Source organism: Thalassophryne amazonica, chromosome 1, assembly GCF_902500255.1.
Source record: "Thalassophryne amazonica chromosome 1, fThaAma1.1, whole genome shotgun sequence".
Classification (NCBI taxonomy): domain Eukaryota; kingdom Metazoa; phylum Chordata; class Actinopteri; order Batrachoidiformes; family Batrachoididae; genus Thalassophryne; species Thalassophryne amazonica.
In genome coordinates, this window is record NC_047103.1 from 23,990,315 (window position 1) to 24,010,122 (window position 19,808).

The window sequence follows — 19,808 nt, forward strand, 5'->3', positions numbered from 1 at the left end:
GATCTTACTGCGTGGGCTCAGGAACACTTCAGAAAACTCTTGTCAGTTAACACAGTTAACTGACTACATCTACAAGTGCAAGTGAAAACTCTACCATGCAAAGCGAAAGCCATACATCAACAACATCCAGAAACACCGCCGCCTTCTCTGGTCCCAACTTCATTGGCATTAGTGTTGTAACATGTGAATTACACTTATTATTTAGTTTTTCATTTCCTTGGTGTCCCAGTTTTCAATTTGTGATTGAATGTGGTTATTTTGATAAATCCAGTTATTCAATTACATAGTTAATTTAATCTAAATCCATACGTCTTTTCAAAAATGGGTCATCATTTCAGGAAAGCAACAGACACTGTTTGGTAGAGGAAAAAGATGGAATTCCCCACACAGATTACAGGTGTCATATTGCTTCTTCCTCTTCATCAACAATTTTCTTTGTCTGTGTCGATTCGATGTCTTCAGGCTCCAGACTGTCTACATTACAAACAAGCAGCTTTTTCAATGAAAACAATACAGACAGAACAGGATGGATCGACTGACACATACAAAAATGTAGACAAGGACACATTACTGTGATTTTTCTTTTGTATTTTTGAGGTATCATTTTGGATGCATGAACAAACTTTTTTGTCTGCTTGTGAGCAGTAATTAAAAGGGCCAAGTACAACAGTAGCGGTTTTTGGCACAGGTGAACTAGGCAGCCACTCGGACCGGCATTTTTTTCATGACACATAAGGGGGTTGGGGGTGGCATGAGCACTTTAAAAAAAAAATCATCTGCACCACAAAGTGGTTACCATATCACTGTGTGTGGAATTGGCAAATCGGTGCTCCCTCTAGCGGCTGCATGCACCCCTGCTTGCTGATGTGCACAGAACAGAAGCGGTGTGAGAGGTTTGGTGGTTGTCTCCTGCTTTGTCCCTGGGGAGCAGTCTGCTTCGCTTTGGCTCCAGACGCTCTCGTGTCCCTGCTGCTCCGCTCAGCAGGATCCTGCGATTCGGCTCCACAGCGTCTCCTCTGGCAGGGCAAAGTCCACTTAGGATGGAGCACAGAACCAGAACTCTGTGCCACATTTCTCTGCGGATCATCAAGTGCCAAAATGACAGGAAGAACGAGGCAGGCACCCAGTTTATGAAAGAAAAGCTGCTTGAAAGCGGATAGACAGGATGTAAGAACGGGTTTGAATCTCACCGGAGAGGACAAACTGTCCACTTGTAGGAGAAAAAAAAGTTTGCGTAAAGGTTAGCCTGCTTATTGAGGGTTTAGAAATTGAGCTGCGTTCACATTACTAGCTGAAGTGACTTGAATCTGACCTTTTTTTGTTTTAGTTTTGTTAACCCTCACCGCACAATGTGGTTATTCAACAAAATATATAATTATTTTGACAAAATATACAATTAATTGTATTGTATTTTATAGTATGTTTTGTTTAATATTTAACCAACCAAGACATACGGGACTAGATTAAGTAAATGTAGCAGAGTGTGAATGTGCCAAATCAAATTATTTGATATGAGATTTGAGCTCCTCACTGTTTTATGAGCTGTCTGAACATGTCAAGTTTATGTGTTTTTCCCGTTACCTTCCTTTGTGTATGTGCTCGAAGATCAGATTCAGGTCTGATTTCATTCTGCTTTCTTTGTCATCACTGGTGATATGACTGCTGTGAGATCAGATAATGATCACTTACAAACAGGAAAAAACAAGAACAGTCATCTTCCCCAACATGTCTTGGATAACCAAAGAAAAGACATTTTGCCTGGAGGCTTATTTTACCAACAAATCATACCATTTGGTGCATAATTTGGAAAGAACATGACTTTTACGCAAAGTGACCAAGATAATTGAAACTTTGGGGAATGATCGTACACAGACTAAACTTTAAGTCAGTGTACAACCCCATGAAAATATGGGGTTGTGTTACAATCTGGGTTGTCTTACACTATTAGTCAGTACTGTCATTTGTTCAGTTACTTATGAGTTCCAAAAATAGAGGCACTGTGTTTATAAATGTCCATACTTGCTAAATGGCGAATGTAATATTTTTTGTTAAACCCACTGAATTAAAGCTAAAATGCTACATGATGCTTGCATCTTCATTGTGTGATTTCTACAACACTGTGATGGTGTACAGATGCTAAATTACAAAAGTGTGTCACTGTCCAAATACTTATGGACTTTAATGTACGCACATGCACAATTTCCATCTAATAAATATACATAACCCCAGTTTAAACAATGAACAACCATGCAATATAATGTAATTTAATTGAGTATATGTAAATTCTCTTGTACATGTGCAGAATTGCTCATTGAACGAATTATATGAGCAGAAATGCTGAAATACTATATTAAAGATTTAAAATCCACAGACTGACTTAAAGGCAGACTGTGTGGCATAAATTTCACATGCACTTTACAATCACACTCCTGTTATCAGATAAAATTTTCTGGAGAAAATCTATTTCCTGCAACCTGATTTGGGTCACCAGGTGTCTTAAATTATCGAGCTAACAGCGCCCTCTGTTAGAGAAAGTTCTGAAGGACTGGGTAGCGCAGAGTACAACATTTTTCCAAAAATTTAAAGTTTAATTAAATTTAACCTTTATTTAATCAGGTTAGTCCCATTGAGATCTCTTTTGCAAGGGAGACCTGGACAATTATAAAGTGTCCAATCCACCAAAACCTGCTTGTGGGATGTGGGAGGAAGCCGGAGCACCCAGACAAAACCCACGTAAACACAGGAAGAACATGCAAACTCCACACAGAGAGGCCACAGGTGGGAATCGAGCCCATGCCCTTCTTGCTGTGAGGCAACAGTGCTAGCCACTAAGCCACCGTGCAAAGTGAATGTTTGTTCCATACTGTAACCATCCTTTACCAGCCCCAGCTATAAAGCACTACAACTAAATTCACAGTAAAATAAATTAGGTGCATGTATCAGAAAGTTGTCATCTACTTAGAAAATACCACTTTTGTTTTCTATGCAGGTAAAACTCCCAAATTTCATCATTTTGATGTGAGGGAACATACATTTTGGCCACGTGGTATGTTTCTCTGGGCATGTTGAAGAACCCAGCAACTGGAGAAGGCCAAAGGGGGCGCTTACATTTAACCTGTCAATTGCAGATAGATAGTTTAGAAAAGTGAGGATGGACCAGTTCTGCCTGGGCGGTTGTCATTTAGGACCATCGTGTTATGTGCCGACGCGGGTTGAGGAGCGGACCTGCGCCTGACTGAACCCAGCGCTAAATAACCAGAAAGCGGTTCCAAAAAACAAAACAAGTTTATTTTCCCCCCTCTTGTGCAATACTCAGTGTACAAACATAAAAACGCATTTGTCTGGCGGAGTGAAGGACAGCGCGCTCTCCAGCGCCCAAAGGGATCGAAGCCGGCGCTTCTGGACTCACGTTCACCGCCAAACACCCCCCAGGTGGACACGACAAACTGACTCTGTGAAGGATAGAAAAGGTGAGGTAAGTCAGCAGCTACAACTAATATCCTTCAAAGGCACACACTATCAGCAACACATTCAGGTCTGAATTTAAGACTTATGTAAATGAGCAGCTTCTCATAACAGGTGGAGGATCATCAGTCCGCACGCCACGGCCGTGAGAAGCGAGCTGCACAATTCTCATCAATGTTCAAATATACTGCGTAACAAAATACCAAATTACTATTAACACTTATTCAGACAATCAATCACCTCTGATGTGTGCTGACAGCATGTGTCCCTCACCCATCCTCTTTCACAGGCACGATGTGTCAAACCCAGGCGCGGTCCTCAGCGTCTCACAAACGAACGTCACAAGGTCGAGTTCCCAGCAATTCTGCTTGAATCACTCATGGCTTAAATGCAGAACGCCATCTCATTATCTGCTTCAGCTGAAAGTCTTTAAGTTTGCACGTGAGCATCATCCACAGGTGCTGCAAATCATGCTGATGAGGGTGAAGGACTCTTCTGCCAGCACCTTCTCCACAGACAAAAAACAGTTTGCATACCACCTGGAGAGCAAAGAAAAGAAAAGAACACCAAAATGTCCAGCCAAACCCCCCCAACACACAACACATCGATTGCTATTTACTCACTAGATGGAGGACCGGGGCGATCCGCTCATTCACTGGCTGTTGCCAGAGCGCCGCCATCTTGGTTAGCATCTGACAACCAGACATAAATAGAAATCAATGTGGGCATGATCAATGTTTTCAAGAGCGTTTGACCATGAATCTGCTTTTTCTGTGCTGTTATTGTGCCGTTACATTTATTCAAACTCAGTCCCACACTTGTACAGCCACTATTTGTCAAAACAAATATAGAAAAGGATCAGATTTATATAATAAACCTGAATGACTTTGTTTGTTCCAGTTCAGATAGAAAATAATACCATCAGTTTGTCAAACACATTATAGTGCAGCAGATAAGTGAAACAATCATGCAAATGGCGATAAAAGCATCAAATCTGGCAGAAATGCTCCTTAGACACTCCTCTTTTGAAAAAAACGATTGGCCACTTGACTTTTCAATCGGTGGTCAGGTAGGGGTCAATTGAAGAATTACACAGAGGTCAAAATTAAAAGATGCTCCAATCATATTGAAAAATATTCCACATTATTTGCCTGATCATAAAGATTCCAAAAAGGTATAGTTTGGACTACCTGTGACTGAATTCTATGGAGTTACAGGATAAAAACAGCAAGAATGGTGACAAAGGTCAGTGTCATTTTGTACAGGGGTCAAAAGTTAAAGTTGCTCCAATTCTGGTAAAAAAGTGATGCAAATTATTGGTTGAGCTAATAGGATTAATAAATGGAATAGTGTTGACAGTGTTGAATGCTTGGTCTCCAAAGTAAAGGTCAAACAAGGTCTACGTCTATTGGATTCTATGACATGCGACATATGTTACCCCGTAACATGATAAGTAAGGATGATACATGGTCCAAACTATTCCTTTTTAGAACCGTGGTAACTCAACTAGTAATTTGCATCACTTTTTACCAAAATTGGAGCAACTTTAACTTTTGACCCCTGTACAAAATGAAACTGACCTTTGTCACCATTCTTGCTATTTTTATCCCTTAACTCCATAGAATTCAGTCACAGATAGTATACCTTTTTTGGAATCTTTATGATTTGCAGCACCAGGACCTGACCCCTGATCTGACCCTGCCTTCGAGCAGTTGTTACAAAAACTTAAAACAAGCACATGAATGGATAGTGGCAAGAAAATGCAACATTTCAAAAAACAAGCAAAACAACAACAACAACAAACAAAACTGAGATGTACTTGTAAATGAATATAAATTAAAAAAACTAAAAACGGGATTATATTAAAATGGGATTATAATCTGATGGACATGTTGCAAAATTAAATTAAGGTTCACTTTTCATCTATGAGTAGCACAGTCATATTAACTGAAATATTTTATATGCCTTAAATGATATTAGTAACATTAACCCGTTTTCCCTCACTGGCAACAATTGACTTAGGTAAAATTAGAAAGATATTCACAGATTCCAAGTTCACGGCTCAATAGATCTTAAGAGAAACGTTGTAGAAAGACAAACACCACTGGTTTCTAACCTCAGGAAGGTAGACAACGAGCTACAACCTTATTTCACTGCACACAACAGCTGTGTCCTGTTGATTATACTACAGCACTCAGTTTGAAAAAAGTAATTTTAAAAAAATTTGGAGAATTTTTAATTGATTATATTTTTAATAGCATCAAAGTCATAAGGTGTAGTGACACAAAATTTACTGCAGACAACAGTGGTGTCCTGCTGATTATACTACAACACTCACTTTGGGAAAAAGTCATTTTAAAAAATTTAGGAGAATTTTTGATTGTTTACATTTTCAATAGCATCAAAGTCATAAGGTGTAGTGACACAAAATTTACTGCACACAACAGTGGTGTCCTGTTGATTATACTACAATTGTTTTAATTTTTAATTTTTTTTTAATTTTTTTAAATTACTTTTTCCCAGAGTGAGTGTTGTATAATTGGCAGGACACCACTGTTGTATGCAGTGAATCTGGCAACACCACACCTTATGACTTTGATGCTATTGAAAATTTAAAGAATAAAAAATTCTCCCAAAAATTTTAAAATGACTTTTTCCCAAAGTGAGTGTTGTAGTATAATCAGCAGGACACCACTGTTGTCTGCAGTAAATTTTGTGTCACTACACCTTATGACTTTGATGCTATTGAAAATTTAAACAATCAAAAATTCTCCAAAATTTTTGAAAATTACTTTTTCCAAAAGTGAGTGTTGTAGTATAATCAGCAGGACACCACTGTTGTGTGCAATAAATTTTTTGTCACTACACCTTATGCCTTTGATGCTATTGAAAATATAAACAATCAAAAATTCTCGAGTAATTTTTTAAAATTACTTTTTCCCAGAGTGAGTGTTGTAGTATAATCAGCAGGACACCACTGTTGTGTGCAGTGAATCTGGCGACACCACACCTTATGACGTTGATGCTATTGAAAATTTAAACAATAAAAAATTCTCCCAAAAATTTTAAAATGACTTTTTCCCAAAGTGAGTGTTGTATTATAATCAGCAGGACACCACTGTTGTGTGCAGTGAATTTTGTGACACTACACCAAATGACTTTGATGCTATTCAAAATAAAACAATCAAAAAATCTCCAAAATTTTTGAAAATGACTTTTCCCCAAACTAAGTGTTGTAGTATAATCAACAGGACACTACTGTTGTGTGCAGTAAATTTTGTGTCACTACACCTTATGACTTTGATGCTATTGAAAATTTAAACAATCAAAAATTCTCCTAATTTTTTAAAAATGACTTTTTCCCAAAGTGAGTGTTGTAGTATAATCAGTAGGACACCACTGTTGTCTGCAGTGAATTTTGTGTAACTACACCTTATGACTATGATGCTATTAAAAATTTAATCAATAAAAAATTCTCCAAAATGTTTGAAAATGACTTGTTCCCAAAGTGAGTGTTGTCGTATAATCAGCAGGACACCACTGTTGTGTGCAGTAAATTTTGTGTCACTACACCTTATGACTTTGATGCTATTGAAAATTTAAACAATAAAAAATTCTCCAAAATTTTTGAAAATGACTTTTTCCAAAAGTGAGTGTTGTAGTATAATTAGCAGGACACCACTGTTGTGTGCAGTAAATTTTGTGTCACTACACCTTATGACTTTGATGCTATTGAAAATTTAAACAATAAAAAATTCTCCAAAATTTTTGAAAATGACTTTTTCCAAAAGTGAGTCTTGTAGTATAATCAGCAGGACACCATTGTTGTGTGCAGTGAATTTTGTGACACTACACCAAATGACTTTGATGCTATTGAAAATTTAAACAATAAAAAATTCTCCAACAATTTTTTAAAATGACTTTTTCCCAAAGTGAGTGGTGTAGTATAATCAACAGGACACCACTGTTGTGTGCAGTAAATTTTGTGTCACTACACCTTATGACGTTGATGCTATTGAAAATTTAAACAATAAAAAATTCTCCAAAATTTTTGAAAATGACTTTTTTCCCAAAGTGAGTGTTGTAGTATAATCAGCATGACACCCCTATTGTGTGGCGTAAATTTTGTGTCACTACACCTTATGACTTTGATGCTATTGAAAATAAAAAATTCTCCAAACTTTTTTTAAATGACTTTTTCCCAAAGTGAGTGTTGTAGTATAATTAGCAGGACACCACTGTTGTGTGCAGTAAATTTTGTGTCACTACACCTTATGACTTTGATGCTATTGAAAATTTAAACAATAAAAAAATTCTCCAAATTTTTTTAAAATTACTTTTTTCCAAGCTGAGTGTTGTAGTATAATCAACAGGACACAGCTATTGTGTGCAGTAAATTTGGTGACACCCCATCTTGTGACTTTGATGCTTTAAAAAATTAAAAAATTCTGCAAAGTTTTTCATAATGGCATTTTTCCAAACTGAGCTCTGTAGTATAATCAGCAAGACCCCACTGATGTGTGCAGTGAATTTGGCGATATCACTCCTTATTACAATGATTTATTCAATAATTTTCTGGTGTCTTTTTTTTCCATGTATGCACTTTTTAGACGGTCCCTAATCTTCCGTTTCTCTGCCGCCTGTCCGTTCAGATCAGTGTAATTTTTTCAGCTCAGAGGACGGCTCATATGGATAAAAATAAGGTTGTAGCTCGTTGTCTACCTTCCTGAGGTTAGAAACCAGTGGTGTTGTCTTTCTACAACGTTTCTCTTAAGATCTATTGAGCCGTGAACTTTGAATCTGTGAATATCTTTCTAACTTTACCTAAGTCAACAACTGTTGCTGAAGTGTATCACTGTCATTTTCTACTCACAAAAAAAAAAAAAAAAAATCTCAAAGGTACTAATGAAGGTCTTTCCACAACTGCTGACTGTAAGTTTCAGTTTCAGAGTTACTTTACTGGGTTCTGCTGTTTCTGTGAAAACACGTGGATCTGTTCGCTGTTCTGTTTATTGTCTTCCCTCCCCTCCCATCCCCAAAAAGTATTGGTTTGAATGATCTCAAAAGTTAGCTAAACGTGAATTTAGTTAACATATGGATTTGTCAAAATACAAAGCAGTTTTAGATTTTTTTATTTTACGCTCGCAGGTGGAAATTTCCATAGAAATACTTTGTGTATAACTGTATTTATGAATGGGCTCGCCCAGTGTCGGAAGAGCCGTAATTCCATGACTGTGATTGGCCGTTACATGCAAAGGGCGGGCACAGCTCAGCGATCCTGAACGTTGATTGGGTAATGCAGCTTCAGCCCGTTTACGTACACACAGGAGGTCGTGTTCGCTGCGATAGGAGCAAAAAATATTCAAGTAAATAACAACTCTTTGGTGTCAGGGTTAATTATCCACTAACAAAAAAGGTATGTTTAATTAATTACGTTCTGTTACACTGACAGCATTTACCAGCATTTTCGCTTACTTTCAAGCTCGATAGTAAAATTGATCAAAAAGGCTACAAAATAAAACACATTTTTGTATTAAATAATTTGCGCTGTTAAATATGCTTATTTAACACAGCTTATTTAACGAAAGTTCAACTGTTTTACCATATGGTGCAAATCAGTCTTTTTCAAAACAGGGTTTTAGCAATTTAGGAACTTTTAATGTGAATTTTTATTTTATGTAATACCAGAAAGTTGCATCATGATGGACTTTTGAGGGCCAAAAAAAAAAAAAATCCGGAAATCACAATGTATGATTTTTTTCAATAATTTATTTGTATGTTACTGCTGCAAATAAGTATTTGAACACCTACCAATCAGCAAGAATTCTGGCTCACACAGACCTGTTAATTTTTCTTTAAGAAGCCCTCTTATTCTGCACTCTTTACCTGTATTAATTGCACCTGTTTGAACTTGTTACCTGTATAAAAGACACCTGTTCACACACTCAATCAATCACACTCCAACCTGTCCACCATAGCCAAGACCAAAGAGCTGTCTAAGGACACCAGGGACAAAACTGTAGACCTGCACAAGGCTGGGATGGACTACAGGACAACAGGCAAGCAGCTTGGTAGAAGACAACAACTGTTATGATTATTTATTAGAAAGTGGAAGAAACACAAGATGACTGTCAATCTCCCTCGGTCTGGGATTCCATGCAAGATCTCACTTTGTGGGGTAAGGATGATTCTGAGAAAGCTCAGAACTACACAGGAGGACCTGGTCAATGACCTGAAGAGAGCTGGGACCACATTCACAAAGATTACATTAGTAACACATGATGCTGTCATGGTTTAAAATCCTGCAGGGCAGCAAGGTCCCCCTGCTCAAGCCAGCACATGTCCAGGCCCCTTTGAAGTTCACCAGTGACCATCTGGATGATCCAGAGGAGGCATGGGAGAAGTTCATGTGGTCAGATGAGACCAGAATAGAGCTTTTTTGGATGATGGCGCCCTGCTTGAAGTGCGGGCTTCAAGCACGAGAGGGCGTCGGAACCACTGGGAGTGACAGCTGTCACTCATCAACACCAGCTGTCACTCATCAACCACAACATCCATAAAAGCCGGACTGCAACTCCACCTCCCCGCCGAGAAATCAGCTACCACTCAGGTAACTTTCTCTGCGGTAATTACTGAGACTAAATATTGTTCTGTGTGCAGCCGTTTTCCTGTGGACACAGTCTTCTGCTGGATTGGCGTATAGTGTGGGTTTGCGACGTCTTCGCCTCTCACTCCTTCCAGGGAAGAGACTGACAGGAGCTGCACGGGTGATTCTGTGTCTGGAGGTGGAGGCTTTCCCTCCTGGAGGAATTACGCACTGAAAGATTGCTGGGTGTGTATTCACACACCCACCATTAACTGTTTCTGTTTCTGCCAGCAGTACCGGGTCTGACTTCTGAAGACAGTGGCCACCTGGGGAGCAGGACTTGGCGGCTCCGGTGTTCTTCAGATCCGTTGGCGGTGGAAACTGTGTGGGATCCGGCTCTTCTCTGGCCAGACGTCTTCTATCTTTGAGCCTGCCCACACATCACCTTGTGTATGATTGACCATCCTCATCCTCTGTTATTGTCTGTATTTCGTTGTGCGATTCACAACATTAAATTGTTACTTTTTGGCTCATCCATTGTCCGTTCATTAATGCCCCCTGTTGTGGGTCCGTGTCACTACACTTTCACAACAGGATTTCTCGGCCAGCGTCATGGATCCCGAGGGGCGTCAACCATCGCTTGAACAGCCAATGGAAGAGCGAGGTGCACAGGCGTCAGCAGGAGGCGTGTTAGCTGAGCTGCAGCAAATCTTAACCGCTTTCACTGCTCGGTTGGACTTAGTCACCGAGCGGAATGTGATTCTCAATCGAAGGATGGTGGCTCTCACCGCCCAGGTGGAAGCGCAGGCTCAGGGCGCTGCTGCAGCACCTCCTCCTGCTGACCGGAGGCCTGAAACAGACATTCCGCTGGTCGTTCAACGAACCCCCCCACCGTCCCCTGAAGCATACATAAGCCCCCCGGAGCCGTACGGAGGCTGTGTCGAGACGTGCGCGGACTTCTTAATGCAGTGCTCGCTCGTCTTTCACAGCGTCCCGTCATGTACGCGTCAGACGCTAGCCGGGTGGCTTACGTTATAAATTTGCTTCGAGGAGAGGCACGCGCCTGGGCTACTGCGCTCTGGGAGCAGAATTCACGGCTCCTAACGTCATACGCTGAGTTTGTGAGGGAGTTCAGACAAGTGTTCGACCACCCTCATAGAGGCGAGACCGCTTCAAGCGTGCTGCTGTCGATAAGACAGGGGTGCCGGAACGCAGCTAAGTATGCAGTCGACTTCCGCATCACGGCAGCGCGAGCCGGCTGGAATGCTGTTGCGCTTCACGCCGCCTTTGTAAACGGACTGTCTCTGGTCCTTAAGGAGCACCTGGTGGTGAAGGACGAGCCGCGGGATTTAGACGGGCTTATCGACCTGGTTATACGGTTGGACAACCGATTAACAGAACACCGACGGGAGCGAGACGAAGGGCGTGGTCAGGCTCAAGCCATCCCTCTTCCTCCCGGGTCCGAAAGGGAGCCGTCTTCCCCACGCTCCACAGCCAGGGCACTCCACGTGACGACAGCTCCCCCTGCTGCCATTGCTATGGAAACGAGCAGGGCCAAAAGGCGATCAGATCAGAGACAAAGGAGGCTGGTCCGTGGGGAGTGTTTTCTCTGCAGCTCAAGCGAGCACACGCAGAAAAACTGCCCCAAACGGTCAAAACGGCAGCACTCGTCCTTAGAGACTCGGCTAAGGGTGGGTCATAATACCCACACGGGGAAACCCCGTAAATCTGCACAAATCCCAGTCACAATCCTAAGTGAGGATTTAACCCTTCAGGCCCCAGCCCTAGTAGACACAGGGTCGGAAGGGAATCTGCTGGACAGCAGATGGGCAAAGGAAGTAGGGCTCCCTCTGGTGGCTCTGCCTTCACCTTTGAAGGTACGGGCACTAGATGGCACTCTTCTTCCATTAATCACACACCAGACACAGCCCGTGACATTGGTTGTGTCTGGGAATCACAGGGTGGAGATTGTGTTTTATGTAACACCTTCTACCTCCCGAGTGATTTAGGGTTTCCATGGATGGTGAAGCACAATCCCCGGATTGATTGGCCGTCTGGGTTGTGACGCAGTGGAGCGAAACCTGCCATCGGGAATGTTTAGGATCCTCGGTTCCACCCGGTGTGACAGCTAATGAGGAGGTCAAAGTCCCCCCCAATCTGACGGCAGTGCCTGAGGAGTACCACGATCTTGCTGACATCTTCAGCAAAGATCTGGCACTCACTCTTCCCCCGCAACGACCGTACGATTGCGCCATCGATTTGATCCCGGGCGCTGAGTACCCGTCCAGCAGGCTGTACAACCTCTCACGTCCGGAACGAGAATCAATGGAGACCTACATCCGGGACTCCTTAGCTGCCGGGTTGATCCGGAACGCCACCTCCCCGATGGGTGCGGGTTTCTTTTTTGTGGGTAAGAAGGACGGCGGACTCCGTCCATGCATCGATTACAGAGGGCTGAACGAAATAACGGTTCGCAACCGATATCCGTTACCTCTGTTGGATTCGGTGTTCACGCCCCTGCATGGAGCCCAAATATTCACCAAACTCAATCTAGGAATGCATACCACCTGGTTCGGATCCGGAAGGGAGACGAGTGGAAGACGGCATTTAACACCCCGTTAGGTCACTTTGAGTACCTGGTCATGCCGTTTGGCCTCACCAATGCGCCCGTGACGTTCCAAGCTTTGGTTAACGACGTCTTGCGGGACTTCCTGCATCGGTTTGTCTTCGTGTATCTAGACGATATACTCATCTTTTCTCCGGACCCTGAGACTCATGTCCAGCATGTACGTCAGGTCCTGCAGCGGTTGTTGGAGAACCGGCTGTTTGTGAAGGGCGAGAAGTGCGAGTTCCACCGTACTTCTTTGTCCTTCCTGGGGTTCATCATCTCCTCCAACTCCGTCGCCCCTGACCCGGCCAAGGTTGCGGTGGTGAGAGATTGGCCCCAACCAACGAGCCGTAGGAAACTGCAACAGTTCCTCGGTTTTGCAAATTTCTACCGGAGGTTCATTAAGGGTTACAGTCAGGTAGTTAGCCCCCTGACTGCCCTGACCTCCCCAAAAGTCCCCTTCACCTGGTCGGGTCGGTGCGAAGCCGCGTTTAGGGAGTTGAAACGCCGGTTATCGACTGCACCAGTCCTGGTGCAGCCTGATCCAAATCGCCAGTTCATAGTTGAAGTGGATGCCTCTGACTCAGGGATAGGAGCCGTGCTGTCCCAGAGCAGGGAGTCCGACAAGGTCTTCCACCCTTGTGCCTATTTTTCCCGCAGGTTGACCCCGGCTGAAAGGAATTATGACGTCGGCAATCGGGAACTCCTGGTGGTGAAGGAGGCTCTTGAGGAGTGGAGACACCTGTTGGAGGGAGCGACGGTGCCCTTCACGGTTTTCACGGACCATCGGAACCTGGAGTACATCCGGACCGCCAAGCGGCTGAACCCCAGGCAAGCCCGCTGGTCACTGTTCTTCGGGCGCTTTGACTTCCAGATCACATAGCGCCCCGGGACCAAGAACCAACGATCGGATTTCCTGTCCCGGGTGCACGCAGAGGAAGCCAAGGCCGAGATGTCGGACCCAACAGAAACCATCATCCCCGAGTCCACTGTCGTGGCTACCTCACCTGGGACGTGGAGAAGACCGTTCGGGAGGCCCTGGCATGGAACCTGGACCCGGGGACCGGCCCGAGGAACAAACTGTACGTCCCACCAGAGGCCAGAGCTGCGGTTTTGGACTTCTGTCATGGTTCCAAGCTCTCCTGTCGTCCAGGGGTGCGCAGAACCGTGGCAGTGGTCCAGCAGCGCTTCTGGGTGGCGTCTATGGAAGCCGACATCCGGATTATGTCCAGGCCTGTACCACCTGTGCCAGGGGCAAGGCTGACCACAAAAGGACTTCGGGACTCCTCCAGCCTCTGCCAGTGCCTCATCGCCCCTGGTCCCACATCGGCCTGGACTTCATCACGGGCCTCTCGCCGTCCCAGGGCAACACCACCATCCTCACGATAGTGGACCGGTTCTTCAAGGTGGCCCACTTCGTGGCCCTCCCGAAGATGGAGAGGAGGCCCTCCTGGCAGATGGCAGACCTCCTGGTCCACCACGTCGTGTGTCTGCATGGGATACCATCGGACACCGTCTCGGATCGTGGTCCTCAGTTCTCTTCCTAAGTCTGGAGGAGTTTCTGCAGGGAACTGGGGGCCACCGTGAGTCTCTCGTCCGGGTACCACCCTCAGACAAATGGACAGGCAGAGCAGGCTAACCAGGAGCTGGAGCAGGCCCTCCGCTGCGTGACCTCCGCGCACCCGACGGCCTGGAGCAACCATCTGGCCTGGATCGAGTATGCCCACAACAGCCAAGTTTCGTCTGCCACCGGCCTCTCCCCCGTTTGAGGTGTGTTTGGGGTACCAGCCCCCATTGTTCCCGCTCGTGGAGGGAGAGGTCGGAGTGCCCTCGGTCCAGGCCACCTCAGAGGTGCCCGCCGGGTGTGGCGGATCCGCCCCGTTCTGCCCTGTTGAAGGCCCGGACGAGGTTCCAAGGCCCATGCAGATCGCCGGCGTTCCCCGGCCCCTGCATACCAGCCCGGGCAGGAGGTGGGGTTGTCGACCAAGGAAATCCCGCTTCAAGTGGAATCACAAAAACTCAAGGACAGGTTTATTGGTCCATTTCCCATCCTCAAGGTTCTCAGTCCGGCCGCAGTGAAGCTAAAGCTGCCGGCTTCACTGCGGATCCACCCGGTTTTCCATGTGTCACGCCTCAAACCTCATCACACCTCACCACTCTGCACCCCTGGACCTGCACCGCCTCCTGCCCGGATCATCGACGGGGAGCCGGCAGGGACCGTGCGTCGGCTCCTGGACGTCCGTCGAAAGGGTCGGGGGTTCCAGCATCTGGTGGACTGGGAGGGGTATGGACCCGAAGAACGCTCCTGGGTGAAGAGGAGCTTCATCCTGGACCCCGGCCCTCCTGGCCGATTTCTACAACCGTCACCCGGACAAGCTGGTCGGGCGCCAGGAGGCGCCCGTTGAGGGGGGGGGGGGGTCCTGTTGTGTGGGCCGCTGAAGAGGAGGTACTGCTGGCCCACCACCACCAGATGGCGCCCTGCTTGAAGTGCGGGCTTCAAGCACGAGAGGGCGTCGGAACCACTGGGAGTGACAGCTGTCACTCATCAACACCAGCTGTCACTCATCAACCACAACATCCATAAAAGCCGGACTGCAACTCCACGTCCCTGCCGAGAAATCAGCTACCACTCAGGTAACTTTCTCTGCGGTAATTACTGAGACTAAATACTGTTCTGTGTGCAGCCGTTTTCCTGTGGACACAGTCTTCTGCTGGATTGGCGTATAGTGTGGGTTTGCGACGTCTTCGCTTCTCACTCCTTCCAGGGAAGAGACTGACAGGAGCTGCACGGGTGATTCTGTGTCTGGAGGTGGAGGTTTTCCCTCCTGGAGGAATTAAGCACTGAAAGATTGCTGGGTGTGTATTCACACACCCACCATTAACTGGTTCTGTTTCTGCCAGCAGTACCGGGTCTGACTGCTGAAGACAGTGGCCACCTGGGGCGCAGGACTTGGCGGCTCCGGTGTTCTTCAGATCCGTTGGCGGTGGAAACTGTGGGATCCGGCTCTTCTCTGGCCAGACGTCTTCAGTCTTCGAGCCTGCCCAAACATCACCTTGTGTATGATTGACCATCCTCATCCTCTGTTATTGTCTGTATTTCGTTGTGCGATTCACAACATTAAATTGTTACTTTTTGGCTTATCCATTGTCCGTTCATTAACGCCCCCTGTTGTGGGTCCGTGTCACTACACTTTCACAACACAACCACCAATTGAATGCTTTCATCTATTCTCTTTATTTATTTATCGATTACAGATTCAGCTTTAATCATTATGCTAGAGATCTTAGACAAAAGAACAGTTCATTTTTAATTATGGTTACTGGGCTAATGTTTTAATCTATTTGTTTTATCTTTTATGGTTACTGGGCAACCAATAATTTAATGGTTTAATCTATTCTGTTTATCTGTTTATCTATTACAGACTTCAGCTTTAATCATTATTGTTAGAATTCTTAGACAAAAAGAACTTCTGGGCAACCAACAATTTAATGTTTTAATCTGTTTTCTTTATCTATTTATCAGTTACAGTGGTTCCTCGTTTATCGTGGGAGTTACGTTCTAAAAATAACCCGCAATAGGCGAAATCCGCGAAGTAGTCAGCGTTATTTTTTACAATTATTATAGACGTTTTAAGGCTGTAAAACCCCTCACTACACACTTTATACACTTTTCTCAAACAGGCATTAACATTTTCTCACTTTTCTCTTGTGTGTAAACACTCTCAAAGTTCAAACCTTAGTAGAAAAATAAGACCAACCTGTTTTCAGGCCCAAACAATTGTTTGAGAAATAAAAATAGAACGTTTTCTTATAAATAATTATGATGGCTTTTAGAACTAACATTTAATTTTAACGATCAACCTACGAGGTTGGACACATTAGAAATTACTAATAGTAACTGACCAGTATTTCACAGTTCCTCTGATCATGTCTCTTCATCCTGGCACCGCTCCGCTGTCGCGTCTTTTTCCACTGAGTGACACCTCGGTGCAGATGTCTTTTTCCGAGTGAAGAACACAGTTATGGGTAGTTGTTGTCGCTCTTTTTTCTTCTGGGCGAGAAGATTCTTATACACAGACACGCAGAACACAATGCGCGTGCTCTCCCTTCGCGGTGCACACCGGCCTGCTTGATGAGGACGCAGAACACAATGCGCTGTAAAAAAAAAAAAAAAAAAGAAAGCAAGCAAAATTGGACTAAAAAAAATCAGCGAAACTGTGAGCCGCGAAAGGTGAAACCGCGTTATAGCGAGGGGACCACTGTACAGAATTTAGCTTTCATAATTATTGCTAGAAATAATCTATAAATCTATTACAGAATTCAGCTTTTATTCATTATTGCTACAAAGCTTAGACAAAAAGAACTTTTGCTTTAATCCTTTTGATGTTTTATCGCAAAACCCAGAAAAATACAACAAATCCCATTCTTAGGTCATGCAGGTCAAGGTTCATAAAAACTACAAGTTATCACCCCATGTTCAAAAATATTCAACACTGTGGAATAAACCTGCCATTCGTATAGGAAGGTCAGTGGTATACTGGAGATGGTGACATTCAAGTGGCATACGCACTATTGGGGATCTTTATGTTATATGAAGATATGTCTGAACATTATGGTCCTAAGATCCAACACTAGTTTTGGAGATATTTACAGATAAGAAATTGTGTGATCTACAAAATTCTATCTATCTATAAAATTGCTAGGCTGTCTTAGGTATTTGGGTCTACCACTGGAGTGTCACACAGCCTCACAGTTTTATAAAATTACCAGCAGTTTCATGAGCACTGATTGTACTAATATAAAATGGCTTTGGGAGAAAGATTTTGCAGAAGAAAATGAACATGAGATACAGTTGACTATTCAAGCAGAATGAAGCAAAAGGGAAATTCATTTAGTTTAAAATACTTCATAGGTATCATACGCCTGATTATTTGTGCTGGAAATGTCGGATAGCAATAGGAACCTTTCTTCATTGTTTGAGAATGTCCTGGAATTGGGCTATTCTGGACTAAAGTTCTGGACATTCTGATTGGATGATATGGTTCTAGAATTCCTTTGACTCCACGTCTTTGTTTGTTAGGGGATACATCCCAAGTGATAAATTTGTCTACTTTTTCAGTTATTTTGACTGGTAAAATTATCTTGAGACACTGGAAAACAACCAAGGTTCCAGATGTGGAAGAATGCTAGAAGCAATTGTGGAAATGGCATCATACCAGTGTATGCTCAACAGACTGAAAGGGGAAATGGATGATGGGACTTGATTGTGAAATAAGTTTTGGACTTATGCAAGAAGGTTTTCTGTTTACTTAATGCTCATAAAAATGTTGTATTTTGTGTTCTTTTTGGTTTTCTGATATCTGACATCATGCAATTGTTTATTATGCATGTACTGTGCCTTTCCAACAAAATCAATAAAACTTAAATTATCAACAAAAAAATTGATGATGGCATTTATTGTTTACTAGCTGGGGTACCCGGCGCTGCCCAGGTTAACCTGTTTTAGACATAAGCCAAATGCCAGTCATTTTAATCAAAACAATTGCCCAACATTTATTTTTGTAATGCTGATGTCTTATAGTTTGTCCAGCAGAACTGTAAGAGGTGGACTCCCCAAACTAAGTGAAAATACTTGGTTAAAAGACAAACACATTTGAAGTCCTTCATACAGACTTTGTTTTGCAATCAAATTTATAACAAAATTACACACAAAGATAGGTAAACAGTAAATGTAAATATCAATGAATCAAAATTGAGGTAGTGGTGTATTTCACTGTTTTTTCCATTGCAATTTTACAAACATAAAATTAATGTATTGAAACAGGAAAGCAAACTGGTTGTACAGGACAGTCAGGTGCTTAACAGTTGAGACAATAAAGTAGCTGAAGAAAGGGATTAAATAAACAGAGATAGCCAAAACATATACAGGGCTGAAATTTGAATCTGCCTGGTCATACCCAAGCCTCAGCCTAAGCATGTTGTTGTTTTGCAGAGTGTGCTGTGGCTGTGCTGGGTGTGCTGTAGAAAGGGATTAAGTAAACAGAGATGGCCAACACATATACAGGGCTGGAAATTTGAATCTGCCTGGTCATACCCACAGCTGGCTATTCTGGGGGTAATTTTCAGTTCAACTTTTTAAAAAATGGTACTGGTTTGTTCCCCATGTCATGAGGATTCAGAATATATATAGTTTTTAGGGCTACATATTATAGTTTGGGAGTCTATCCCGGACAGACACAAAGACAAGCAGAAGTGGCAGCATGAAAAGCACATGGTACAACAGTGTATGGTCTTACATAAAACACCATTTCAAAAGTTACATTATAAAATGATATTACAATTTAAATCATGTACTTGTTCATCTGTAGATGGCGCAGTGGTGCCAGCTTCAGCAGTTGGACTCCAAGTACTTGGAGCAGGTGGACCAGCTGTATGACGACTGCTTTCCCATGGACATCCGACAATACCTGAGCAAATGGATCGAGAGCATTGACTGGTAAGGAGCAGACTACTGATAGGCTGTGCTGGACGGGTCAGACCCCGTTCTGACTGACTGGGGGGGGAGCATTACTACTACTACTAATAATAATAATAATGAAAAAATAGCAAAAACTAATTAAATGAAGTAACAAATAAAAACAGAGTTCCTGTTCAGATTTTGTGCAAACATTTAGAAAGTCCTGATAGCTCCCACAATATGGATAATAAAAATATATGTTAAAACTAAAAGCACTCTGAGAGTGCAACCTCCGCCAAGGGCATGGGGTCACTGACCCTAAAGAGATTCCCTCCTTGGCACAGTGATCTACTTCAACAGTTCAGGTTACAACCAAAACTATGATACATACACTTTTCTTTCCTTTATATTTGACATCCTTGACCATGAAAAACATACCACTAGAACTTGGAATCACTGTTATGTCTTTATTAGTTTCAAAAGTTATTGTATAAAAAAAACGATTTTTCGGTAATGGCGGTTTTCTTCTGGATCTAGCTCCATAACATTTGAAGCTACATCAAATCTGATGACACCTTACTGAATCAGTACAGATTCAGCTACAATTTGGTGTTAGTTGTGCAGCTCTAGCTTCATTTGTCACCCACACTGACGCATTTCTATTTTTCCCTATATTTTTGGCATATTTCTGG

At 43.3% G+C, this 19,808-nt stretch overlaps 1 protein-coding gene across 1 annotated transcript in view; it reads left to right on the top strand.

Moving 5' to 3' along the window:
* Window positions 1-8,753: 8,753 nt before the first annotated feature.
* The window catches only part of LOC117507440 (signal transducer and activator of transcription 1-alpha/beta-like), an 89,267-nt gene continuing 78,212 nt past the window's right edge, over window positions 8,754-19,808 (top strand). The window contains 2 exon segments of the mRNA XM_034167314.1: window positions 8,754-8,881; window positions 19,028-19,155. Of these exon segments, the coding sequence (XP_034023205.1) occupies window positions 19,028-19,155 (128 nt within the window). The 5' untranslated portion in view covers window positions 8,754-8,881.